The 25151-nt window shown below is 36.0% G+C and overlaps 1 protein-coding gene across 3 annotated transcripts in view; it reads left to right on the top strand.

The window, feature by feature from the left end:
* LOC137047349 (RAS guanyl-releasing protein 2) overlaps positions 1-25151 on the top strand; it is a 66337-nt gene that overhangs the window by 28675 nt on the left and 12511 nt on the right. For all 3 annotated transcript variants that reach the window (XM_067425148.1, XM_067425060.1, XM_067425002.1), the window contains 11 exons: positions 4906-5061; positions 5312-5414; positions 8205-8258; positions 8347-8478; positions 9207-9357; positions 10334-10507; positions 14384-14500; positions 14588-14869; positions 21466-21546; positions 21741-21863; positions 23314-23429. In XM_067425148.1, coding sequence (XP_067281249.1) covers positions 4992-5061; positions 5312-5414; positions 8205-8258; positions 8347-8478; positions 9207-9357; positions 10334-10507; positions 14384-14500; positions 14588-14869; positions 21466-21546; positions 21741-21863; positions 23314-23429 — 1403 coding nt within the window. In that variant the 5' untranslated portion in view covers positions 4906-4991. The remainder of the gene's footprint in view (positions 1-4905; positions 5062-5311; positions 5415-8204; positions 8259-8346; positions 8479-9206; positions 9358-10333; positions 10508-14383; positions 14501-14587; positions 14870-21465; positions 21547-21740; positions 21864-23313; positions 23430-25151) is intronic.

The following is a 25151-nucleotide window of genomic DNA, read 5'->3' as shown; positions in this document are numbered from 1 at the left end:
GTTTTCAGCTCTGTGGCTCTTCTACTTCAACTATTATTCTCTTCTCTCTCTCTGTGAGGGCTGTAATTGAAAGTGTCCGCCCACATCTCTGCAGTCCACACATGCACACATTCCACCATACAATGAGATCCTATATAAAACACGCTTCATGTAGCTTAATGAAAGCTTGTTTGTGTGTGTAGCGTGTATCATTACCCAAGATGCCTTATTTAAGGTTGCACTACTGTCTTCAAGAATACAGATTTCCTTTGTGTTTTCGGTGGTTTCTGTCAAACAGAGTACTGAGGCTAAATTAGCCAGTCAGAGCTCAAAATCTTTTGGTTTGCTTGGAGAGTGAAATGGATTGTTGTTTGTAATATTTTAGATGTTTCTGATTAAACTACACTGGCAAATGGTAACCTAAATGATAATGTCAACATTAGCTGGTTTTATTAAAGTCAAAAGAATATCTACCCTGACATATAGCCTAAATATTTAAGCAACCTAAATACATTGATTTATACATAATTAATCAAGTAAAATATAACTCTTTATGCTAACAATTTCAGTATGTTGTTTCGCAAATGTGGAATTATGCACACATTATGCATGCATTATGAACACTATGCAAATATTTTTAAAGAAAATAAGAAAAAAAACTGGCAGCTGTGGTTGCCAGACTAATTGTATTAAAAAATGTAAACATATTTGCAGAATATGAACTTTACAGAACCTGTACATTTTACAATTTAAACCTGCAATTTAGAAAAATTTTAATACAATATTATTATTAATACAAACATTTTAAACCAGAAAATACAGCAATGCATTTATGCTGAATTTGCAAGGCCACACTGCAAGTAAAATCTAATTTGTACTTTTTACATCCTCTATCATAAAGAATAAAGACATGATGAAGTTAATCACAAGTAGATTTCCACAAGCTAGGGTAAATATAGATGTCATGAACACAAATACAAAACACCTTCATGTTAACACAATAATAATACGATAAGCATTCATTTAACATCATAAAATGTGACATACAATGTACATGTACATACATGTACAAAGTGTCAAATGTGAAGTGTCACAATTGGAAATTCTGGCAATGTCAGTTTATAGCTTTTTACTGTAACTTATAAGATTATTATAAAACTGTAACTTATAAGATTAACTTTTTTTACTCTAAATTTTTTTTTAAAATTAAACAGTATTTTAAGTACATGAAATATAAGGTTACATCTATTACAGGCAGAAAGGGAACGTAATGTTAACAAGTTAACAGGTTTTTACAAAAATCATTATTAATTACAATCATTTTTACAGTGTAATGGATTAAAATTCATTTCTACACGGTGTGTTGATCACAATGGAATGGAGTGTGTTGCCATGGTTTCCTGTTGGCCACCTTGCTTAGACTGCATGAGCAGAAATGTGCATGTGTGTGTTTGTCTGTTTGGTCAATACAGGAAAGACAATGAGTGATAAGTGTGTGTTGTGTATGGATAGACTGTGGTTTGGTGTGTGTGTGACTGTTTCTTTTTTAGGATGTGATAACTTGAGGGTTTCTGTTTTGGAAGAGGTCAATTGCTTGGCAGTCTGAAGCTCATTATGATGTTTCTCTGGATGTTTTATACGGTAAATGTGTTTATCAGCTTGGACATTTGGTACGTCTGTCATTTTGTCACTGATATGCCAGAATGTAGTGTCATTATGTCGTCTTCTGTGTTTGATTTGGTCAAAGTTTAAAGCACACACACAAATACATGCAAGCACATCTCTTTATTCTCTTATATACTAGATAGGTTTATACAGCTATTCTAGCTGCTGCTGAAGTGTAAGACCAGAAATAGCTTTGTACTGTGAAGCGTGAAGCAGTACACACTGAAATGTGAAACATGCTCTTGTGGTTTAGACATAGTTTTAAAGGAATACTTCACTGTTTTTTCATAAACTATGTTATTCCCTTAACTAAAAAAAGTTGATACATAACTCTCTCATCCGAGTGTGTGCACTTAATCTCTGTGACATTCTGATAGCATTAAGCTTAGCCCACTAAGCCTAGTTCATTCATTAGGTACCAAACAGAGATCAAGTTAGAAGCGACCAAACACCTCCACGTTTTCCCTATTTAAATACAGTTACACAAATAGTTGAACGATCAAGTATGGTGACATAAAATAAAACATGGTGCTTTTCTAAGTGGATTAAAAAGGAGAACTATAATGTGTGGCGGAATAACACTTCTGAGAGTACTTCGACTCGGCGCAGTAAAAAGTCACGCCTGAAAAATCCTCCCTCACATCTAGTGACTTTTTACTGCAAGACTTTTTAAAACGAGAAAGGTATGTGTCAACTCTTTTTAGTTAAGGGAATAACATAGTTTAATATGAAAAAGCGGTGAAGTATCCCTTTAAGCTGAGTACTTAATATACTTTAAAAATATATTGTAGAAGGAATGCAGTGTTTTCAGACACTTAAAGGAACTGTATGTAAAAAATGTATTTCAATTAATCATAAAATGCCCCTGATACTGTATTTCAGTAGACATTTAGAAATCATGTTAATTTAAAATACTTTTATCACTGACAACAGTAGTCCGGCCAGGATATTGTCATTTAAAAGTTGTTGTTGCAGCCCTCATGATGTTGATGTTGGCCTGAAGCTCCACCCTCCACCTATCGACCAATCACAAAGTCAGTAGTGTTTTGGCATTCGGGTTGCCAGATCTGCTCTAGTTACCACAGCTGCAGATCTACAAACGTTCCTGCTGATCCTGCAGCCTATCTGGCAACCTTGAGTCAAGGGGAGGGGGACAGGGGATACACCACTCTACAGTCATTTGAAAGTGATTGCAGTACCAGTTTTGGCCACAATCTTAAATACACTTCCTTTAAATGCATGCTGTCTGCATTTAAATTAATCAAAAAGCTGGACTTTAATGGGCTCTTTTGTCCCTTAGTTAAGTAGTACTTAAGTCTCCTGCAAAATAAAATGTAATTTACTTCTTTTGTCTTTTAAAGTGAATTTCTGAATGGTCTGATAAGCTACTAAAACTAAAATATTTAGGACCCACTTTATATTAGGTGGCCTTAACTACTAAGTACTAACATTGTAATTAATCATTTGATACAATGCACTTATTGTGTACATACATGTTTTTAAATTGTACTTACATTTAAAAAATACCTGCATGTAATTACGTCTGTAATAAATGTTTGTAGTTACATTTGTAATTACACAGTTGGCACTTCCCTTACACCTAACCCTACCCTTAAACTCACCTATACCACCACAACTGTCCCTAACTCTACCCGTATCCACCTCAATATTAGCAAAGGTGTTTTGCAATACAATTTGAACACAGTAAGTACAATGTACTTATTTTTGATGTAAGTACATAATACTTAAGGCCACCTAATATAAAGTGGGGCCAATATTTATATTGAAACGAGTATGTCATGTATTTATATATTTTTGTAATTACACATTTGTAATGATTACTTTAGTACATTTAAAATACATGTATTTGCACTGCAGTGAAAATTATAATCAAGTACTTTTCATGTCCTTTAGTATGTTAGTCAGCTCAGCTCACAACAAAATAGTATTAGTTTTTTTCTAACTGTTTACACACGTTTTCAAAACTGTCTCCTTTTTTCCAAAACTCTATGAACAGGTCCCAAAACCGCACACATAAAATGCAAATTGTCTCATATCTCCTTCAAAATGTAACACTGCATTCAAAATGCCATAAACATATGTCAGAATGAAACATTTGCATCAAATGGCAAACACTTCTTTTCTTTCATAATAGTATATTTGGATATATCATGTTAACACTGTTGTTTCTAAAGCTCTTTGGTCTTTCATAGGCTTATATCTACATTTGAATACATTGTTCTACAGTGAAAGTCATCTGCTGAGAGGGGTAACAAGTACACTATAACCAATGTAGAAACAGAACATATTTATTAGGCCAAACATTACTGTTGTATACAGTAATAGTATAGAAAACCATTAACCCTATGTTATGGGGACGAAATGTCCCCACAAAGATGGCAATATCCGAAATCCTTGTCCTTGTGGGGACATTTTTTGGTCCCCATGAGGAAAAATATCTTATAAATCATACTAAGTGATGTTTTTTGAAAATGATGCGTAGGTTTAGGGGCAGGGGCAGTGAAGAAGGGAATATACAGTTTTTACAGTATAAAAACCATTACGCCTATGGAAAGTCCCCATAAAACATGGTAAAACAACGTGTGTGTGAGTGAATGAGTGAGTGTGTCCAACTCCCCTTACTCTGTCTGCATTGCTTGCATCTATTGTTCATAACCTATAACTTGACCTTTGGCCTATTCCTAAGCCATGACTGGTTGGTGTTAAGTAAAGCAATGATTGTTTGCACACGTGATGAGTTTGTGTGAGGCACTGATGAGTAAGTGTAGCAATTTGATTGGTTGTCTTTGAAAAAGGAAATCAAGATACTTCCTCTTAGATTTTTGTCTTACATAGAGAATTGTGTGTTGAGATTTGAAAAAGTGTTTTATGATTTGATGTGTGGTTCTGGTGTTTGAGTGTCAGAAATTGTGTGTCAAGTAATGATTTTGTGTGTAAGCAGTTAGTGACTTAAAATGACTTAAAAGCAAAAGTTTTAATTTGACATCATTACAAAGTGTTTTTTTTTTAAGTTTACTTGGGTGTGTTGGACAAATAGTTATGAAAATGCACTCCGTTTAAATACATTTAAGTGGCCTTTTATTTTATTAAAATATTATCTGCAAATACAGTTTTATTTTTTTTTATATACTTTTAACATTTGAAGTACACTACAAGTGCACATTTTATACAATTACGTGCACTTCTTAATCATAAGGGTATTCAATGTGTTCCTCTCCTTATAACAATCTCTATTGACAGACAAAAGAGAAGAGGAAGACCACTGGAGGAGAAGAGAAAGACAGAAGGGCATTAGAAAGTGGAGGTAGAGGAAGAAAGAGAGAGAAATGATGGATCCGTTACCTGTGGACTCAGGAACAGTGGATGAGTTGGTGGACATCTGCATACAATCCTTTGGTGAGGCTATAAAGAAAGTTTTATACACAAATGAGTTTCAAACAAATGTTTGAGTGGAAAATGTAGTCTGATGAATTAGAGCAATTGCTGGTGTGGATCTAGATGATGTATCAGCAAACTGTATCCCATTATGCTGTTCATTAGCAAAGCTTAGATGGTAAAGCTTGTCAACAATAGCCAAAGAAGTCACCACAAAATAATGTCTATGGTTTATTTTGTCATTAATGTTCTGTGATGTTTGTGCTTTCAGACAATGCAGGCACAATAAAAAATCCCTCCTTTTTGAAAATGTTTCTGATGATGCATCCTTGGTACATATCTTCCACCGATCTGTCCAAGAAACTACTGCTAAAGTATCCTTTATCTATAACCCTTGTGTTGTATCTTGTATTGCATTGTACTAGGGCTGCTAAAGATTATTATCTTTGATTAATCCAAATGAAATTAAAAAACAATCATTCCAATTCAAATTCGTTAATATTATTCCATTTAAAAAAAAAAATGTATTCTGTGTGTGTGTGTGTGTGTGTGTGCGCGCTATAAAATAGCAATATAAACATGACATTCTACACCAAACAATTGATTGCTTTCAAAGTTTTGTAGCAGAAGTTTAAAAATGACAAAGAACAAAAAAAAAGCACAGAAGTTAACTTTTACAAGGTACGAGGAACACACGCATTCAGTCATGTGAACATAGTAATTTTATTACATTAATAGGCTTAATAATAAATTAAAATAATTTAATAATTATATATATATATATATATATATATATATATATATATATATATATATATATATATATATATATATATATATATATATATATATATATATATATATATATATATAAAATTTAATAATTAAAAATAAATAATGTTTGAACCTACAATTAATTTTGAACAAGAAATATTTTAGCAAAATGTATATTTTTGTCACCGGCACTGTGATTGAAGTAAATGGTAAATGGACTGCATTTATATAGCCCTTTTAACAGACCCTATGGCCATCCAAAGCGCTTTACATCTTGCCTCACATTCACCCATTCACTCTCTCATTCATACACCGACGGCGGTGTCTGCCGTGTAAGGTGCCATCCAGCTCGTTGGGAGCAGCTGGGGTTAGGTGTCTTGCTCATGGACACCTCGACACTTGGTCAGGTGGAACCAGGGATCGAACCACCAACCTTTCGGTTTGTAGACAATCTACATGAACCACTGCCGCCCCAATCACACTTCTGTGATTAAAGTCGGAGAAGTTTTACGGAGACTCACTTGTTGTCAGGTTATATTCACGGGACTTTCTAGCATACGAATATAACTGTAAAATGTAAGCTATGGACTGAGGAAAACATGTCTCAAAAATATGAAGCTGCACATGCATTTGTCAAAGCATGACAGGGCAAGCTGCAGTAGATGCGTATACTTTTGGTTGAAGCACTTCATTTAAAGCATTCCCATGTTTCAGACAAACTGGGTCGTGCACCTTTCCCACAGCAGCTCCGCTGTTTTCCATATGTGTTTAATCCATAGAAATATGCTATTCCAAAGCCCCATAGTCTTTGGTTATTCTCTTCTGTAAAGCAACGTGACTGGCAAATGGTTTCCATGCAGACGGGACAAATCAATAATTAAGTTTGTTGTTGATTATTTTCATAATGGATTATAATACATTTGATCAAATTGTTGTTGCAGTTCTGCATTGTTCATTGTGTTAATATTGGAAATCAAAATAAATTGTAAGTACAATCTTACCAATATACACTATATTGCCAAAAGTTTTGGGATGCCTGTCTTTACATGCACATGAACTTTAATTAAATCCCATTCTTAATTCGTATGAGGTTCAATTTGGAATTGGCCCTCCCTTTGCTGCTATGCAAGTTCAACTCTTCTGTGAAGGTTTCCACAAGTTTTAGGAGTATGTTTATGGGAATTTTTGACCATTCTTCTGGAAGTGCATCTGTGAGGTCAGGCACTGATGTTGGACAAGAAGGCCTTGCTCACAGTCTCCGTTCTGATTCATCCCAAAGGTGTTCTATCGGGTTGTGGTCAGGACTCCACAAGTTCCTCCAGTCAAGATCCTGCACACTTCCTCGCGCATCCATGTCTTTATGGACCTCTCTTTGTGCACTGGTGTGCAGTCATGTTGGAACAGGAAGGGGCCCTCCCCAAATTGTTCCCACAAAGTTGGGAGTGTGAAATTGTCCAAAATGTCTTGCTGAAGCATTAAGAGTTCCTTTCACTGGAACTAAGTGGCCAAGACCAGCCCCTGAAAAACAACCCCACACTATAATCCCCCTCCACTAAACGTTACACTTGGCACAATGCAGTCAGGCAAGTACCGTTGTCTTGGCAACTGCCAAATCCAGACTCCTCCATCAGATTGCCAGACAGAGTCTGAGCGTGATTTGTCACTCCAGAGAACACGTCTCCACTGCTCTAGAGTCCAGAGGTGAGCTTTATACCACTACATTGATGCTTTGCATTGCACTTGGTGCTTGGAAGCCTGCCTCAGGCACTGTTCTTGAGCTAATCTGAAGGCCACACGAAGTTTGGAGGTCTGTAACTGTTGACTCTCTAGAAAGTTTGTGACTTATCCATACTGTGCGCATCAGCATGCGCTGACCCCGCTCTGTGAATTTACATGGCCTACCACTTTGTGGCTGAGCTACTGTTGTTCTCAATTGCTTCCAATTTATTAGAACCACTAAAAGTTGACTGTGTAATATTCAGTCTGCATGTCTAGGTGCTTGATTTTATACACCTGTGGCCATGGAAGTGGCTGAACACCTGAATTCAATGATTCTGAGGGTTTTTCCAATACTTTGGGCAATATAGTGTATTTCCACTTCATTAGATGGTTACAACCCATGCTAGATGCACAGGAATTAACCCTTTAATCTGGCCATTAGGTGATTTAAAACCTGATATATATTCTTGTTGTAAAGTTAATTATGTATGTGATGCAAATCTATAAAATCAGGACTATGATGTTGTTAACTTCCCATAAAAGGTGCAATATGCAATCTACATATGTTCTAATGTAAGATTTGCTGTAAAGCCCTGGTTTAAATGGTGTTAAATTAATGTCTTGTTGTAGAGTTCAATAGAAAACACTTTACAGCCTTAACAAGTGTGCAGGTCACAGGAGGGCAGCACTGATGAGATCAGAGCCCAAATATGCCACCTCGTAAAGTAAGACAAAATCTGTAACTCTTTTTAATTCTCCATGGTATGTCTTGTCTTTTTCATTGCAATTGCTGTTTGGTCTTTTTCTATGTAGGTACTGGATTTCCGAATTTCCTGTAGAGTTTGATTTGAATCCTGCTTTGGCTGACCAGATTAAAGACCTGAGAGAGAACCTGAACACTGGCGGCAATGAAACACAGAGTCAACTTATTGATGTAGAGAGTGTGTAAGTATACTTACTCATACCCACACTTATTTTTATGTTCTTCTTATTCTGAAAACGTTAAATATGGCATGAAACACAAGTTGTGATTGTCTTTTCTTCTCTATTGTGATGCACTATCTGAGTGGAACGGCTTCTCGAACTAGAAAGAAAATGTAGGGCCTGACTTGATTTTGTCCATGTGGGATTGATTGGATGGTTGTGGTTTGCTATTGGTGGATCTCATATGAGTGACAGGTTGTCCTGCACTCACAGGGTAGTTCATTGTTTAAAGATTACATGGAGCACATGAAAAAAATAATGACGTGCTTGGATAGAATATTAAGCAAAATAAATGTAATGTTCTCATTCTACTTGCAGTAATTTTCAAAACATGCATGTTTTTTCTTCCATGGACCAAAGAAAAAGATCATGCCCAGACTGCTTTTTTCCCATATGGTCATGGATGATAACTGCAGCTGTTAAGGGAAAAAAACACCAAAAAAGTACCATTAAAGTAGTCCACATGCATTCTGCTGCAGCTCTCAAACCGTTGTTTCTGCAATTTCTAATGTGACAAAATTAAAAACTAGAAAAAACAAGTTTTAAACAATTTTTAGAGTAGACTGAGGGTGAGTAGTTGATATGTTTTATTTTTATGTTACACAGCACAGTCATATTTCAGCATGTTTGTCAACTGCCAGGAATAACAACCTTAGTCCTGTCTGAAATAACATTTTCTCCCTCTGCAGGCCCTCATACAAATGGAAACGACAAGTTACCCAAAGAGTTCCATCATTGTCAAAAAAGAGGAAAATGTCCCTTTTGTTTGATCACCTGGACCCTTGTGAGCTTGCTGAACATCTGACCTATCTGGAGTACAAATCCTTCTGCAAGATAATGGTACGTTTGTGAGTACAGGTTTTTGCTCTAATTGTCCTCAGAGTATCATACAAGGTAGACCAAAATACACCACATTATGTCCAAATTAAAGTCTAAATATGCTGAAAGGTGCCTTTAAGGGCTTGGTGGAGTGGTAAGCTGATGCATTTATTTTAATCTTATATTAAGAACTAAGGATGAGAAAGGACCACCAAAAAGATTAAATATACAGCCGAGTGCTTATGTGTGCATACCTCGTGCTCAATCTCAACATATTGTTCAAACAAAAAATAATAATTGTGTTTTGTTTTCTATTTAGAATTGCCCTCATTAAAGTGCCCCTATTATGCTATTTTAAAGGTTCCTAATTTTGTTTTGGAGGTCTACTATAATAGGTTTACATGCATCCAAGGTAAAAACACTTTAATTCTCTCAAAATATACATTGCAGCATCACCTTCTTTATCACAATGTCTAAAAAGGTTAGATCAAGGATCTTATCTCTCTAAACCCCTCCTTTCCAAGAACCTTCAATTCTCTGATTGGTCAGATGGCCCAGTCTGTTGTGATTATTTGGTGTACCGCTTACAGCAGAAACTAAGCACACATTACCATATCTGAATTTCAGCATGAATTCTGAATCTGAATTTCGGAGGCTTCCTCAGAACTTGATCCACAGTGATAGGAACAGTCTCGATAGTGTTGTTTTTTTGTGGACAACCAGTGAAGTCTATAGGCTGACTTGAAGGGAGGGACAATAAATAACAATAAATAACTCAATTATCTACCACTTAGTATTATGCAGAAAAAGCATGATAAGGGCACTTTAGGATCTTTCACATAACAGATCTTTGCATATTTTGCACAAGACAAATTTTTAACTGAAATGAACCTGTTAAAAAGTTTATTGTTCTCTTATTATGGAATTAAACCACCAAAGGTCATAAATAAATCATTATGAATGACGTCTGTGGTCATTTGTTTTATCTGTGTTTCAGTTTCAGGATTACCACAGCTTTGTGATGCATGGCTGTACAGTAGATAACCCAATTCTGGAGAGGTTTATTACACTCTTTAACAGCGTCTCACAGTGGATTCAGCTGATGGTTCTCAGCAAACCCACTGCCCCGCAGAGAGCTGCCGTGATTGCACAGTTCATGCAGGTCGCACAGGTCAGGAAAACAAACTACTGTTGGTCTTACTTTAACTTGAACTAATATGCACTAATAGAACAAAGATTTTCAGTGTACATCAGTAATTGTTATTCCATGGCAAAATATTGCCACTATTGAGATGGACATAGTAGGGGTTGCTCAGACTAGCTGACTTTAATGCTCTGCCATGGCGCTTTAAAGGGTTACTTCAGCAATTAGCATATTGCTTTGTATCAGTAGAAACCCTGGTGTATATTCAAATTATCATTCTTCCCCTCCTCATATCCCCCTGAGACAAGAGATTTATGTGTCATCAGAGGAATTTTTGGCCAGAGGCTAAAGACTACAGTCAGCAGAGGGACTGCGATTTCCGCATGTTTTCAACCCGCACATGGGGAGTGGGATCGCACTCACAGCACTCAGCTCAGGCATGTAAATGAGAGCTCATTCAGCTCAGTCATCACGGTGAATGTAATCGGACTCCTGCAGCGTTTGTGCTGGGACACTCCCTCAGCGGCTAAATCACATTATATTGAACAGACACTTTCACTTTTCAGTTTTTTGTCTGTTCTCTAACTGAACTGATTTTATGAAAATGAATGCGGTGGGAATGTGATCAGTGATTCAGTAGAGGTGGCTTTGGGAGTGGCCTCGTAGGGCAGCGATTCCCAATTCTGGGAGTTGTTGTCTTTCATCCCCATAATATAAATACATTTTAATTTATTTTAAATTAAAATACATTTTCTGTCTTTTCTCAGTCTAGAAAGCACCAAATTCAAAAATAATTACACATTTCTACTACATTAATGACCCAGTTTAGATTAATCTTCCCAACGCTTAACTGCCCCTTTAAGCTCGACGCCTTCTAGTCGCTGATCTTTGCCTACAGATGGCGCAACAGGACAAGAAATATTTGAAATCCACTTTAATAATCTGTTTCCAACAGTTAAAATAACAAATAAATGCATACTCATAGAGCGCTTCATAAGATATGTTTGATTATGCCATCTGGATGCCCAACATTGATCAGGTGAATGCACGTCTTAAACAGCTTATTGTACACATGTTAGTCGCTGTTCTAGACTAATGCGCTGCTGCATTACACACACACATACAGACAGTAGCTTGCACCACATGCAGATCGTGCACAGCTTCAGTAGCGCAGAAATGTATTGTCAACACCGTTCTATGATTTATCAGTGAAATCGCTTAGAAGCTGAAAAGTTCTAGCATATATTTCTTAGTAACTAAAACCAGCAGAGACATTGCCAGGTAGAATTCATTCACATGCATTCGCTCTCTCACTTATGCATTCATATATATGCAGTATTGGGGGTAACAAGTTACAAAAAAGTAACATATTTACTTTTTTGAGTAACGAAGGAAAATTAAAGCATTACACTAAAATATCGGTAACTACACTACTTTACTAGACTATAGGAACGCACTTCGTGCGTCACCCAAGTCGTGTTTGCCTGTGTGTGCAGTTTGGATCTGTTTAAGTGCTCCGTGCATGCGCTGCGTGTGTGCTTGCCTGGGCACTGTTGCCATAGAGATCGATTTGAGTGAGGTAGCTCCGGGTGAAAATCAACATTTTCACTTTTTTTTACTGTCCAGTGATAATTTGGAAAGAAAACAGAATGGAAGCCTACATGTTAATATAGCAATGAATGCAAACTTAATTGCGTGAAGAGGGGCAATTAAATACCACACAGGATGTTTTTTTATTCCATTACATCATTTTTTTATCGTAAACATTACCCTAGATCGTTTGACTGTTGCGCTTGAATCTCTTCCATACGTTTTGCATAGAATCATGCATGACACGGCTTTATAACCACAGCACTCAAGTAAAAAAAGTTTAAAAAAAACTATCTCTAGACCTGCATATCGCATTTTTAACCGCAAAACCGCGTCCTGTGGGAATGGCCCTAAACTGATTAAGAGATAAACAGCACATTTTTATTTCAGTGCTTTTATTTAAACAGTCAGATTGCCTCATACAGTTTCCAGCATCAACAACAAACTAAAGAGGGCAAGGTTTCAACTGAACTATGCTTTGCATTCCAAACACTTAGCTACATTATGTTCTAGCTCTTTCCATTTAATAATGTTCTTAAATGAGCAAGTTTTCAACTTTATCTGCAAGATTTGGCCTTGAATCACATTCATTCTCTCTCTTAAACATAAAGTGACCTTTATTTTATTTTGTTCTAAGGATTCCCAAAGCCTGTGTTTTGAAACTTGTGTGTTGACATTTTAAAATGACCCCATTATAGCCTCCTTTATCCTGTTGTTTGTAGATTTTAAATGAGACATATTTCTTTGTGCAGACAGGGATATTGTTCTTTCATATGGTTTTACATGCCATTTTGTAAACATTTATACAATAAACAATGTGTTGACAGGCTAAGTGATGATAGGGCTATGATGTCTGTCCATGTATCTACACTCTAAATTAAGAAACAGGAAAGTAAAGTAATAAGTAGTGAAGTTAATTTTTAAATGCAGTAACTAGTAAAAAAAATCTCATTACAATTTACAGAAGTAACTAATAACTAAATACTTTTTTTGAGTAACTACCCCAACACTGTATATCTAATTCTTACTGTGCTGCTTTATTGCTTGAGAAAAATAAGGACCCAAAGACAAAAGAACTGATAAGCTGTTATGTAGGAGCAATAGCGTTGTGCGCAGCACTGTGTCATATGCCATAGCTGTGCACAAGACAACCTGCGTTCAGTCTCAGCTTGAGGTTTAGGCTTATTTGTTCATTAAAAACGTCATCAACTAGTCGATGTCAACACAACATTAATGTCGACATAAATCTGAAGCCATTCAAACCCTAGTATGTAGCAGTTAAAGACTGATTTTTAGAATACATTTGCTCATTCAGTAGTGCTTGGCCTATAAATTATTGTGTGGTTGAAATTATAGTCTACAGCGTTGGGAACTATCACTTCTTGTACAGAACAAAAAGTTATTGTATTTATAAGAACAACAGCTGTAGTGTGGAAAAATCAGCAAAAAATGTCAACCTAATAAATAAAACTCAGAAGACTTCTGAAGACTTCAAAAGCAGAGTTCTGGTGTAGACCTTTAGTGCGATGACAGCTAGTCCCATGTGACTTTTCTTCTCTTTGAATTTTTCAGAAACGCAGTGGGGATCTACCCCCTGCTCTTATTCCTCCTGATGATCCCTTGTTCTCTTCCTTCTTATGGGCCCTGAGCTCTTCCTCTTCCAAAATATCACGTCGACTACCGCTGTATATCGTTCTGTTTTTTCCCTCTCTTTTCTACAAGGTTTTCTGCCCAGTATCTTCTCATATCTAGTCTTTCTCTTTGAAATACATGTTCTATCCATCTACCTTTTAAAAGCAGGATAGGAACATACTATTTAGGGGCCAAGCCCCACAAGTTTGTATGGGCCTATTGTATCTGTTGTATTGTTAGTATTTAGAAAGATTTTTCAAAAAATGTAAATAAATTCTGAAAGATTTTTGAAAAAATATTTAAGATTCTTCACTTTTTCTGTGTTATTGCCTATATAGTGAGAGAAAAAAATATAAATTAGATGTTTAATGTAGCCTATCTTTCATTGGAAAGAGTAGATATAATACTAAAATAACTTAACATACATACTTAGTAAAATTAGTGCTTTTATGGATAGTATGGTTACAATAAATTGTTGTTTACTGTTGCAAATTGTTTATGGTTTATATATGTTTACATCTTCCACGAGTTTGCTAAAATATGCCTACATGGAAGCTTTCAGAGACTCATAATAGCATAGTTGTTTGTGCATTATTTATTTATTTATTTCTATTAATAATATAAAGAAATATTTTGTCAACTTCATCCTCTCTTTCTTTCTCACTAATTCACAACCTTTAGAAACTACTACAGCTGCAGAATTTCAACACGCTGATGGCGGTGGTCGGAGGTCTCAATAATAGCTCCATCTCTAGGCTGAAGGACACACAGGCACACATCAACAATGAAACCAATAAGGTACATACAACACCTGTGCACCAGACCTTTACATCAAATCCAACACTTGTATTTCAGACCGAATCAATTTCTGAATACCTCTCTCAGATCTTTAACAGTTTGTTGGACCTGGTGACATCTTGTGGTAACTACAGTCAATACCGGCGCCGCTTCGCTGATTGCACTGGGTTTCGTTTCCCAATCCTGGCCGTTAGCCTCAAGGACTTGATAGCTGTTCATGTTGCACTGCCCGACTGGTCAGACCCACAGAAGACTCGCGTCAACTTGGCCAAAACCCAGCAACTCCATGCGATCCTGCAGGAATTGGCCCTTGTGCAGAACACTCCGCCGAACATTGAGGCCAACACAGACTTGCTCAATCTACTAACAGTGAGTGTGTGTGTTTTATGATGTGTATATGAATTTAAGAGGAATACATTGATTAGAATTACATTAACCAATTGACTGTGTTTATTTGTAAAAACTCAAATTGTTACCAAGTTTGAGAACATAGGATTTCCACTACAGAGTGCTGAAGTGATTTGAAAGGCTTTTGAATTATCACAGGAAAATATCCTGTGACTAACAAATGTTTATGATACTTACATATTTTGTTCATCATGTGTCATGTGTCGAGTGTCTGTTTACACCAAGTGCAAGTAATGTGCATTGTTGGCAAGTGCTATTCGCACTAGCTCCACCTAACAATGCCTGGCTGGGCCAAACAAGAAAAGAAAAAAAACGCGTTTCAACGTCTTCAATGGCGTAGTCAGCAAAAAGTAAGGCTCAGGGATCAAGGTTTTAATGGGAACGACCCGGGTTAAAATATGCCGTTTGCCAAGCTCTCTCTACTCCTTTTCCCATCACATATCGCACCGGAAAGGCCTTTACTTTAAATAAAAATGAAGAAAAAGTTCTAAAAGTGGAAATAAAGGGCCTAACGAAGTGTTTAACAATGATAAAATTATTTATTCGGTAGGGTTAGGGGTAGGTGTAATCATTTACACTATTATTGCATCCTGTTAATGTACAGCTTACTGAGGTGCAAATAGCATGTATCAGTCAAAATAAAGTATAAATAGCATCTTATTACTATTTAAACATATTGCAAAGAACTGCTACTTTTATATGGTGTAAATAGAATAGATTATTATTTTCACTTAGTGTAAATAAAATCTCATTGCTATTTACACTTAGTCTATTTTTTTCGAATTAACACATTTATGAATTTAAGCCAAAATACAATCACCTGAGGTAAAAAGCTAATTGTAGGCTATATATCACCATCATTAAGCTTTAGACTAGCCTGACAAGCCAGACCCACATCAAGATGTTTGGTCTGGAAACTCACCATAGACAGGGCTCAATCCGAGGGGCGGGATAAACGGTTGTCTTTCAAACTCCCGCTGCACGCGATAGGATAGCGGTACACCAACCGGAGCAATGACGGTGAAGGGGAGCTCGCTGACTGATTAAACATTCGCCGTATCCGGTCGGCTAAACTCCGAACACATCTTCCCTTTTTAAGAATGACTTCAGTGCCACTCTTTGTTCTTTTCTCAGAGGAAAGCTTAACTCCAAGTCTTCCGGAGGCGCGGGCAGAGCTGATTCGAAAGACCGCCGCCGTTCGCCGTTTCTGTGTTTACTAGAAGACTGTGTTACTAGAAGCACGCAAACGCAACTCGGCTGTCGTCATTATGGCCCCGCCCGCCGACTCTATAGCCTACACGATGTGATTGGGCCGTCCAGATTCTGAGGAATACAGCTCAGATAGGAATTGAGAGTTGCTAGACCACACTTGCGGGGAAATAAAATTTGCTGCCGCTAGGGTGCGTCTAGATTTCTAGGCTAGCTTTAGACAGCTCTTTCAGTCAAAACATTTGGTTACACTTTATGTCCACAACCAGGGACAGGAGTTGAGAATTAGCACTAGCTATAAAGTCTATATGCTGCACATCATTTGCAGTACTTGTATTGTAGCTATGTCTGTATGCATTGTCCCTGCTAAATAAACAAATAAATAAAATAAATAAATATTAGGTGTATTTAATTACTATGTAATTACAAACGAAAATAAGTACAATGTACTTATTGTGTTTATGTTGTATTGCAAAACTTTTGCTGATATTGTGGTGGGAAATGGGCATGGTTAGGGCCAGGTGTGGTGGTGTTAAGGGTGTGGTGTTAAGGGTGGATTAAGAGGTAGGGGGAGGGTCAACAGGCTTATTATAGAAATGAATCATGGCTTTAATACATGCAGGTCTTCTTTTTAAATATAAGTGCAATGTAAAAAATGTACAAAATGGGCCCTATCTTGCACCCAGCGCAATTGACTTTGTACACCGACTTTGTGTCATTCCTATTTTGCACCCGCGCAAAGCGGGCTTTTCCCTCCACAGAAGCACGTCGCTAAACTAGTGAATGAACTTGCGCTCCCTAGGCGGTTCAGCGCAAAAAAGGAGGCGTGTTCCGGCGCAAACAATCCCTGGTGCTATTTTGCTGTTCCATTAAACAATTGTGCCACTGACCAGAAAAAACCTAGTCTAAAGTCAGTGGCGCGTTGTGCGTTGTTCATTATGCTATTTTAAGGGCGCATGCTTGACCATAATGAATAGCGTGCACAACGCGCATACACTTTGCTCATGTAATCTACACAGATGCAACAGTTATTTTTGCAAATCATAAATTGTTACGCTAAAAAAATATTAACACATGAGATGACGGAAATCATTGTGGTGTGCCACGAAGATGTGAAAAAATAGGCATAAATCTAGCTTTCAAATTATTCAGGCTTATTGTAGTAATTAAGGATCAGACCTGTTTGCCCAATAGTGGCAAGACATATATCTGTATATAAGGACATCTGACAAATTGGTTTGTCCGTCAAGAACCAGGAAAAAAAATCGACTGAAAAACTGAAAAAACTGTTTAACCGATGCCTGTTTAACCGACGCTATTTTGGGTGGCTTTCTCCCATCCCCATACAACACAACTTCTCTGTCTTTCACTGCTCTTACAAGAACATCAGAACATCATAAACCTGCTTTTAAAGGGAATGTAGGATGACGCTCTGATTGGTTTATTCACGTTACGCCCAAACCACACCTGTGAATAATGAAGCTACTTCAGACCAACCCATTTTAGATTTGCGCCGGGCGCAAGAGCCATTAATCCCGCCGGGAAAATAGCAACAGCGCCGAGACCCGCCCACAAAGTTACTTGCGCTTCGCGCTTTGACACTTGCGTTTCAGATCGTTAAAATAGGGCCCAATAAGTGCATTGTACTTTTACATTTACTTATTTTTGTTTGTAATTACATAATAGTTAAATACACCTAATATAAAATGTGACTACTGTGACCTCTCCATTACGCGCTGCCTTGTTTATTGTAAGGATGGCTTTTAGGCTGGTCTAAAAATGTTCAATGGTCTAACAGCCCTTGTCAATGTCAAATTGATGGCCAATCTGATCAAAGATGGCTGTTAACAGAAGATGAGTGTGAAAACTTTTTTTGTTTTTACGGTTAAAGAGTGTGTAGGGTAGACCGAGTACAGTTGGTACACTTTTTGCTTTTTCAGTTACCACACCAAAACTGAGGTCTGAAAATAAGTGATTTTTTCATATGACATTTCCTTTACTTGTCTACTAAAATATTAATAATTATTAACATCCATAGGTAGGTCATATTTGCCACAATTAGCTCATAAACACGTGTGCTTTTTCATTCCAACTGTACCCATGTCGGGTACAGTTGGAACAGTACCAGAGTACAGTTGAGACACCCATCCATAATACTGTAAAACTGCCTAACCAATTCATTGAATTGGTAAAATACCTTTAAAAATTAATTACAATTATTTTCCTTTCTGTATTTTCTTTGATTATTTATTAATAATAAATTGCCATTGGCAGATTATTTACTTATTTTGAGCTAAAACTAGTAAAAAAAAAAAAAAAAAAAAAAAACATTCCCAAACCAAGACAATGATTTTTACTAGTCTTGTAAATACTTCTTACTTGCTTTATTTTTATTTTATTTTATTGTTTTTATGTTTGGACTTGAAACAAGACAAAAATACTATAAGAAAAGCATTTCATCGTGCAACTAAATTGCAGTTGCCTCAATAGGATTCTAGTGCGGGGTACAATTGATACGCTGCGTCTCAACTGTACCCCGCTGACCACCTCGCACAGTTCTCCATATTTTATGAGGTTTTCACATATTAAGGTTTACGAAAATGTAAGTTAACTTTAACAGTCATGTAAGGATGAGAAGCTATTCAGTCTGGAAGAGCTGTGGTGAAATGAAAAATTGACATTAGAAAAAAACACTTTCACCGATATCTTTTAAACTGTGCGTTCAGCACCGCTGCTCCTTAAACCACAGTGTAGCCTACACACAATCATGAAATAAGGAACTGTAAAACTGTTTTCTGTAAAAGGAACACGCATTCAAACGTCATTTCATTAAGTTACTGCTGTATGCGGCTCCCTGAGGCATGCAAATATAGTTGTAACCATCTCTTATCATGCTTGAAGAAAAAAAAAGTTTCAATTTGCACTTTGAATATTGAGTACTTTAATTATGGTTATTGTTTGCACTTAATATCTATGATCTATGAAGGAGTTCAGTTAGGAGGTCAAAAGAAGCTCTAAGGTTTGAAGAGACAATCATACAGGAAAGAAGACAGTACTCGTGTTTTTTTTTTACTGTAAATGATAATTCATGCTCAGAATGTAGAAATTAAATTACATTCATTACAAGATGATTAGTTAAAACATTTCAAATGCACCGGCTAACAATTTTTAATTTCTAGTCATGTATTTCATCATTGTGGTTTTCTTATCTTTGTTTCTCGTGTCTTGTCTCGTCTTGTGAGATATATGTAAGTGTCTCATCACACTCATATTAGACATACTAACTAGAGTGAATGTGTGCATATTATTAAACAAAATATTATTTGAAAAGAGATTAAAATTACTTCACAACTAGGCTATAATTAGACCCAGAACTTATTTTACCTTATGTCTTCTTTATTCCCTAGCTTAAATCTCTTTTAATCCTTAAAGTATTTAGTTTCTTTAAATAGAAAAACTAACCTCCCAAGTTCAAGATATAGTGTTTATGATAACAGCCTTGGTATCAAATTGATCATTTAAATGTTAGTACGTAGTAGTTAAAGGTTTACTTCAGTGATTTAGTGTTACACTTTGTGTACACTTTTAAACTGGGTCATTAATGTAGTAGAAATGTGAAATAAATTTAGAATTTGGTGCCTTCTATTTTTGTCTCATGGGGGTGAAAGACAACAATTCCCAAAATGCACTTGCTTGTCTGCCCTACGAGGCCACTCCCAAAGCCACCTCTACTGGATTACTTTCCCACCGCGTTCATTTTCATAAAATCAGTTTAGTTAGAGAACAGACACTACAATTAAAAATTTAAATGTCTGTTCAATATAATGTGAGAGAGCCGATCGAGTGTCATGGCACAAACGCTGCAGGAGTAAGAGCAGGCTAGGTGTTAAAATTAATTCCTATGAAAGTAGGAATTTAGGTCTGTTCTAGGTATTTAGGAATTTAGGTCTGACCAAGGAATTTAGGTCATTATAGGTCTGTTTTCTAACTAAACTGATTTTATGAAAATGAACGCGGTGGGAAAGTACATTCACGCCACGTGTTAAGTCTGGCACGTTTTCAGTTCATGCCTTTGGAAGCTTAACTTTCATAGGAATTATTTTGAAAAAGCACAATCATTCGAATATACTACCGGTTTCTACTAATACAAAGCCATATGCTAATTCGCTGAAGTAACCCTTTAAAGACACCTAATATAAAGTGGGACCAACATTTTCCCTTAAAGTTCAAATTATAATAGTTTGCAAGAGCATGATTATAAACACAACGTAAAAGTGGACTTGTGAGTTTACCTGTTCAGTGTGATAACGTTTAATGTCAGTGACAGCCTCTGTAGTCCCTTGTTAGCAACCACTTTTTTCAAAACAAGTAAAAGTTTTTAAAAATCTCAAGCAGCTTTTACTGGGGTATGTTATGTCATAGGATGAAACATGAAAATATTTTAAGCTTGTGTTAAGCACAGACCTTATTTCAGGTATTTAACAAAAGACCCATATAAAAACCCCATTGAGTTCAGGACAATGGAACCGGAAAATAACAAAAATTCCAAAAGCCGGAAACGAGTTAACCTATGAAAATATGTAATTCCTGCAGCACTCAGTTGGGAGACTGGACTTGAACTTTAATAAGCTGACTGAGCAACAAAGCTCAGTGTGCCGAGCATGTGGCAAGACTGAGTTACGGCTCGGACACAGTTTAATCATTTTTGGCTCTGATTGTTTACACCTCACATTCAGCACACGTCAGCACAGAAACAGAACAGAAATAAAAAAAAATTGTGTACAACATTCCCCAATTGTTAAATTATTGTACATGCTCAATATTCAAAAACAACTGTTGCCATGCACAAATTGTCTATTCCAAAATCTGTTCCACCCATCCATCCATACGCAACAAGGAATGCATTTTCAACAACTATTTTTTTGCAGTTTTGCAAGTCCCTAGAATGAGAACAGCTCTAAATAGAATCTCCTAAATAATTATTTAATATAATTATTATATAATAATATAATACAATAATTGCTGCATTGGGTGAATGTACCGTGACAATTTATGTTTGATTAAAATCCAATATTTTAACCATTTCCAGAGAGAGAACACATGCAGTATGGAATGGAATGAGTCTTTAAACTTTGCTTAAATTTTAGCCCATTTGACTATTTTCTGATAAACTCACTTGCACAATAATACAGAACAAAACAGAGCAGAGCAGAGACATTTAGTAGACAGCAATCTATCAGGTTCAGGATTACCTTCTGAGATATATAAGAAATCATTTATGTCTAATCTTCCCTGAAAGTTATATTCATCATTTGCTGAGAGAGATTTTGGTTGTGTTTTATGTATAGGTGTCACTGGATCAGTACCACACAGAAGAGGAGATTTATCAGCTCTCATTACAAAGAGAACCCAGAGCTGCAAAACCTGCGGTCAGTTTCCAGCTTGTTTGATTTGGGTCATTTTATGCATTTTTCCCCCTTCATTTTGGCAATAAACAGTTCAATGCATTCACTTGTTTGATTATGATGAAATGTATTATTTACAGCAAAATAAGTAATCTCACAAGATTCGATTTAATCTCATATATTACACTTGTAACTTTGCTTTGTGCTTGCTGGATCAGAACTCAACACCTTCCTCCAGTCCAGCTCCCAAACAACTATCAATGATCGATGAATGGGCAGCATCAGTGAAGCCTAAAGCTAATCCTGTTATTATCAGCAAACATATCGAGAAGATGGTGGATGTAAGAGAAAAACTTACATTCTTATAATTTCTCATTTGTTTTGACACTTTTATGTTCTACACATTAAATTACTTCTGTTGAGAGCCTGTGCTATTCCCCGCCTCTCTTATTTTTTGCTCTAAACGCAGTGAATTGCTTGATAAACCATGCAGTTATATCTAGTTGTTGTCCAAAGTGGGCAAGAAATGTATGATGAATAGATTCAAAATCTAGGACTTTTAAGAGTCAACTAAAGAGAATTAAGCATAATCACAATTTACGAGATGTCCAGTAATTAAAAATACGACCTAATAATTAAATGACTGAACCAAATCACAGTTAATTGCTCGTGACTTCTTGGAATTGACATTTTAAAAATTGTTTTAAATAAATAGTTTTGTTTTATTTTCCATATCATCTAGCAATCAATTTTGCAAGGTCTATTATACTGTGTAAATACTGGTCTATGTACTTAAACAGATTGAAGACTTTGGCCACTACATTGTGTCTTGCTGTTTTTTAGCATCTCACGACATGAGCAGTTTGAACATCTTGAAACCCTCGGTTTCACAGAAAAGGCTTAAGCCTAGTCACAGACTAAAATGCATGCTTGAGGTGTAAACTGAAAGCAACTTGCTCTGACATATCTTGCACAAAAATGCCATTGTTTTGTGTCAAGATGCACACGAATGATGTTTTTTTCTACAACATCTTTATAAAAACGACTTAAATGTCCTAATTGAAATAAATCCTAATCCTGGTTTACTCTAATCCAAATCTGTGAAACCAGACCATAGTGTTCTGTTTTTGACCAAGCTAAGAAAATAAAAGAGCTCCATATCAGAACTTGTTTAGTAAGAATAAAAAGTAAACCAGCTTTCTGCATTTATGTTTTTGTTTAGTTTTTCTGTCATGGATGATTATAATACATTTACTTCATACATAGTATGATAAACGTGGTATCCTAAACTGCATTTTTCACACACAAAAAAACAAACATTCAAAAATTCAAAAATCACAATTGCTGGAATTACATACTGGTAGGGGACATAAGTAAATGTGTTACGTTTTAACATCTTATAATTTCCGTAATTAATCATACTAAATTGACAGTCCTATTGGTTTATCTGAACAAAACCGCTTCTGGATTCAGGGTACTTTCTAAAGCAAACATTACCAAGGAATATTCACTATGGTACAGTGAACTAATCAATACTTTATCATTAAATAGACCTTGATATTATTGATATTATTCCTGTTCTTTAGCTTTTAATTGCCAAAATATGATTTGTCAGTATTGATTTTAAGGTGGGGTTTAGTGCAGGGTTAAATACGTTTATTTGTTTACCTCTGACAGTATAAAATATAAAGTTTAACAAGCTCAGTACATTCATTTGAAAAAAATCCCTCTATTGTGTAAAATGTATTATTGGAGATGTTATTGAAACTGTGTTTCTATCGCTTTTCGCAGTCTGTTTTCAAGAATTTCGACACAAACGGTGACGGCTTCATCTCACGTGAAGAATTTGAGTGCATCAGGAATAACTTTCCATATCTCAGCAAGTTTGGAGAACTCGATAAAAATCAGTGAGTGTATCAATGCCAAACGAGAGTGTCTTTTGCACACCATAATATAAATGTATTCACAAAATATGATTAACAGCGTGAACAAAAGCTATTTAAAAGACATCCAATAGCCGTCCAAACACAGCCCTGACATCTAGGCTAAAACAGCAGTTTGTGAAAATTGAATAGATGTCTAACCATAATCCAAGAATAGGCAAGTCATCTAAAACATGAACTTGTCAAAGAACTGAAACCAAACTGACTTTGCTCATTTTTTATGATGTATGTTCTTGCAAATAACATGTAACCAAATCCAAGGTTATTTTGGTTAGGAGTGGATTACTTATAGCCGGACTATATTGGGTCTAATTAACCTAGACAGTGAAATTGCAGTTATTGCTTGCTTCGTTTAGTAGTTCAGTATGAAAAAGGATATGAGAGATCAGAATGCAAAACATAGAGGGAAAGATTTTCTTGAAGAGAGTCAACAAGGCTTGTTTAAGGGGAAACTCATTAACTTAATTATGTTTTGTTATTTAAATAATTTGACGAAACAATTTGAGTAGCTTGCATCACTATACCTAGTGCTACTATTTTACTTTGTGTACAATTTAGCAGTTTTGAATAGAATGTAGACCCTATAAAGCTATTATTACTGTTGGTCTTTTTCCATAACTTTTGTAAAACAATTGTCAAATATTAAATATGTTTCATATATCTTACCTTGTACTCTTGCACCTTTAAAGGGTTAGTTCATCCAAAAATGAAATATATGTCATTGATGACTCTAATGTCCTAAACCCTAATGTCATTCCACACCCATAACACCTCCGTTCATCTTCGGAACACAGTTTAAGATATTTTATATTTAGTCCGAGAGCGGATCCAAGTGTAGGCACACTATACTGTCCATGTCCAGAAAGAGAATAAAAACATAATCAAAGTTGTCCATATGTGATATTAGTTGGTTAATTAGAATCTCTTGAAGCATCGAAAATACATTTTGGTCCAAAAATAACAAAAACTACGTCTTTATTCAGCCTTGCCTTCTCTTCCGGGTTTGTTTTCAATCCTCAAATAAAGATTCGAATGGTTATGAATCAGCGTATTGTTTCATGATTCAGATCGCCGGTTTCACGTGATTGCAGCAGTTTTTGCAGTTTGACATGCGATCCGAATCATGAAACAATACAGTGATTCATAGCCGTTCGAATTAGAGTCAATAATGACAAAAATAAAAATTTGGGGTGAATTAACACTTTAAAACTGAAGTATTATGCTGGAACTTAAGTTCAGCTTCTATGAATGTTAATACAGCCTTCATAGATTTGATTGATAATCTACACTATTGAGCTAAGAGCGCTGTTAGGGCCAGTTCACACTGAACATGTTTTTGCTGGTAAAAACACGCTTTTTAGAGTATTGTGTCATGCACAAGATGCTTCAAAAGACAGCAGCTACAAATAAAATGGTTAATAATGTCCGTCTAGCACATTTAAATTGAAAAACAATGAAAATGTAGTGAAATGGAAAAAAGTGTTAGGTGTGAACTGCCCCTTAGACCGCTGAAGCAGACCAGCCTAATAATGTAACTTTTAAATAATTATCTTATCCTAACATAAATCAGAACGGTGTGTAATAAAGTGTAGCAGAGCAGCATCAAAAATCTCAAATATTGGGTGACAATTTGGCCATATCTAATTACTATATTCTTTCCAAAATTCTGGTTAAACTCAAGGAAGG

The sequence above is a fragment of the Pseudorasbora parva genome, chromosome 1, assembly GCF_024679245.1.
Source record: "Pseudorasbora parva isolate DD20220531a chromosome 1, ASM2467924v1, whole genome shotgun sequence".
In the NCBI taxonomy this organism is placed as follows: Eukaryota; Metazoa; Chordata; class Actinopteri; order Cypriniformes; family Gobionidae; genus Pseudorasbora; species Pseudorasbora parva.
The sequence above is the reverse complement of the archived record's forward strand: the minus strand, read 5'-3'. Positions and strand labels throughout refer to the sequence as shown.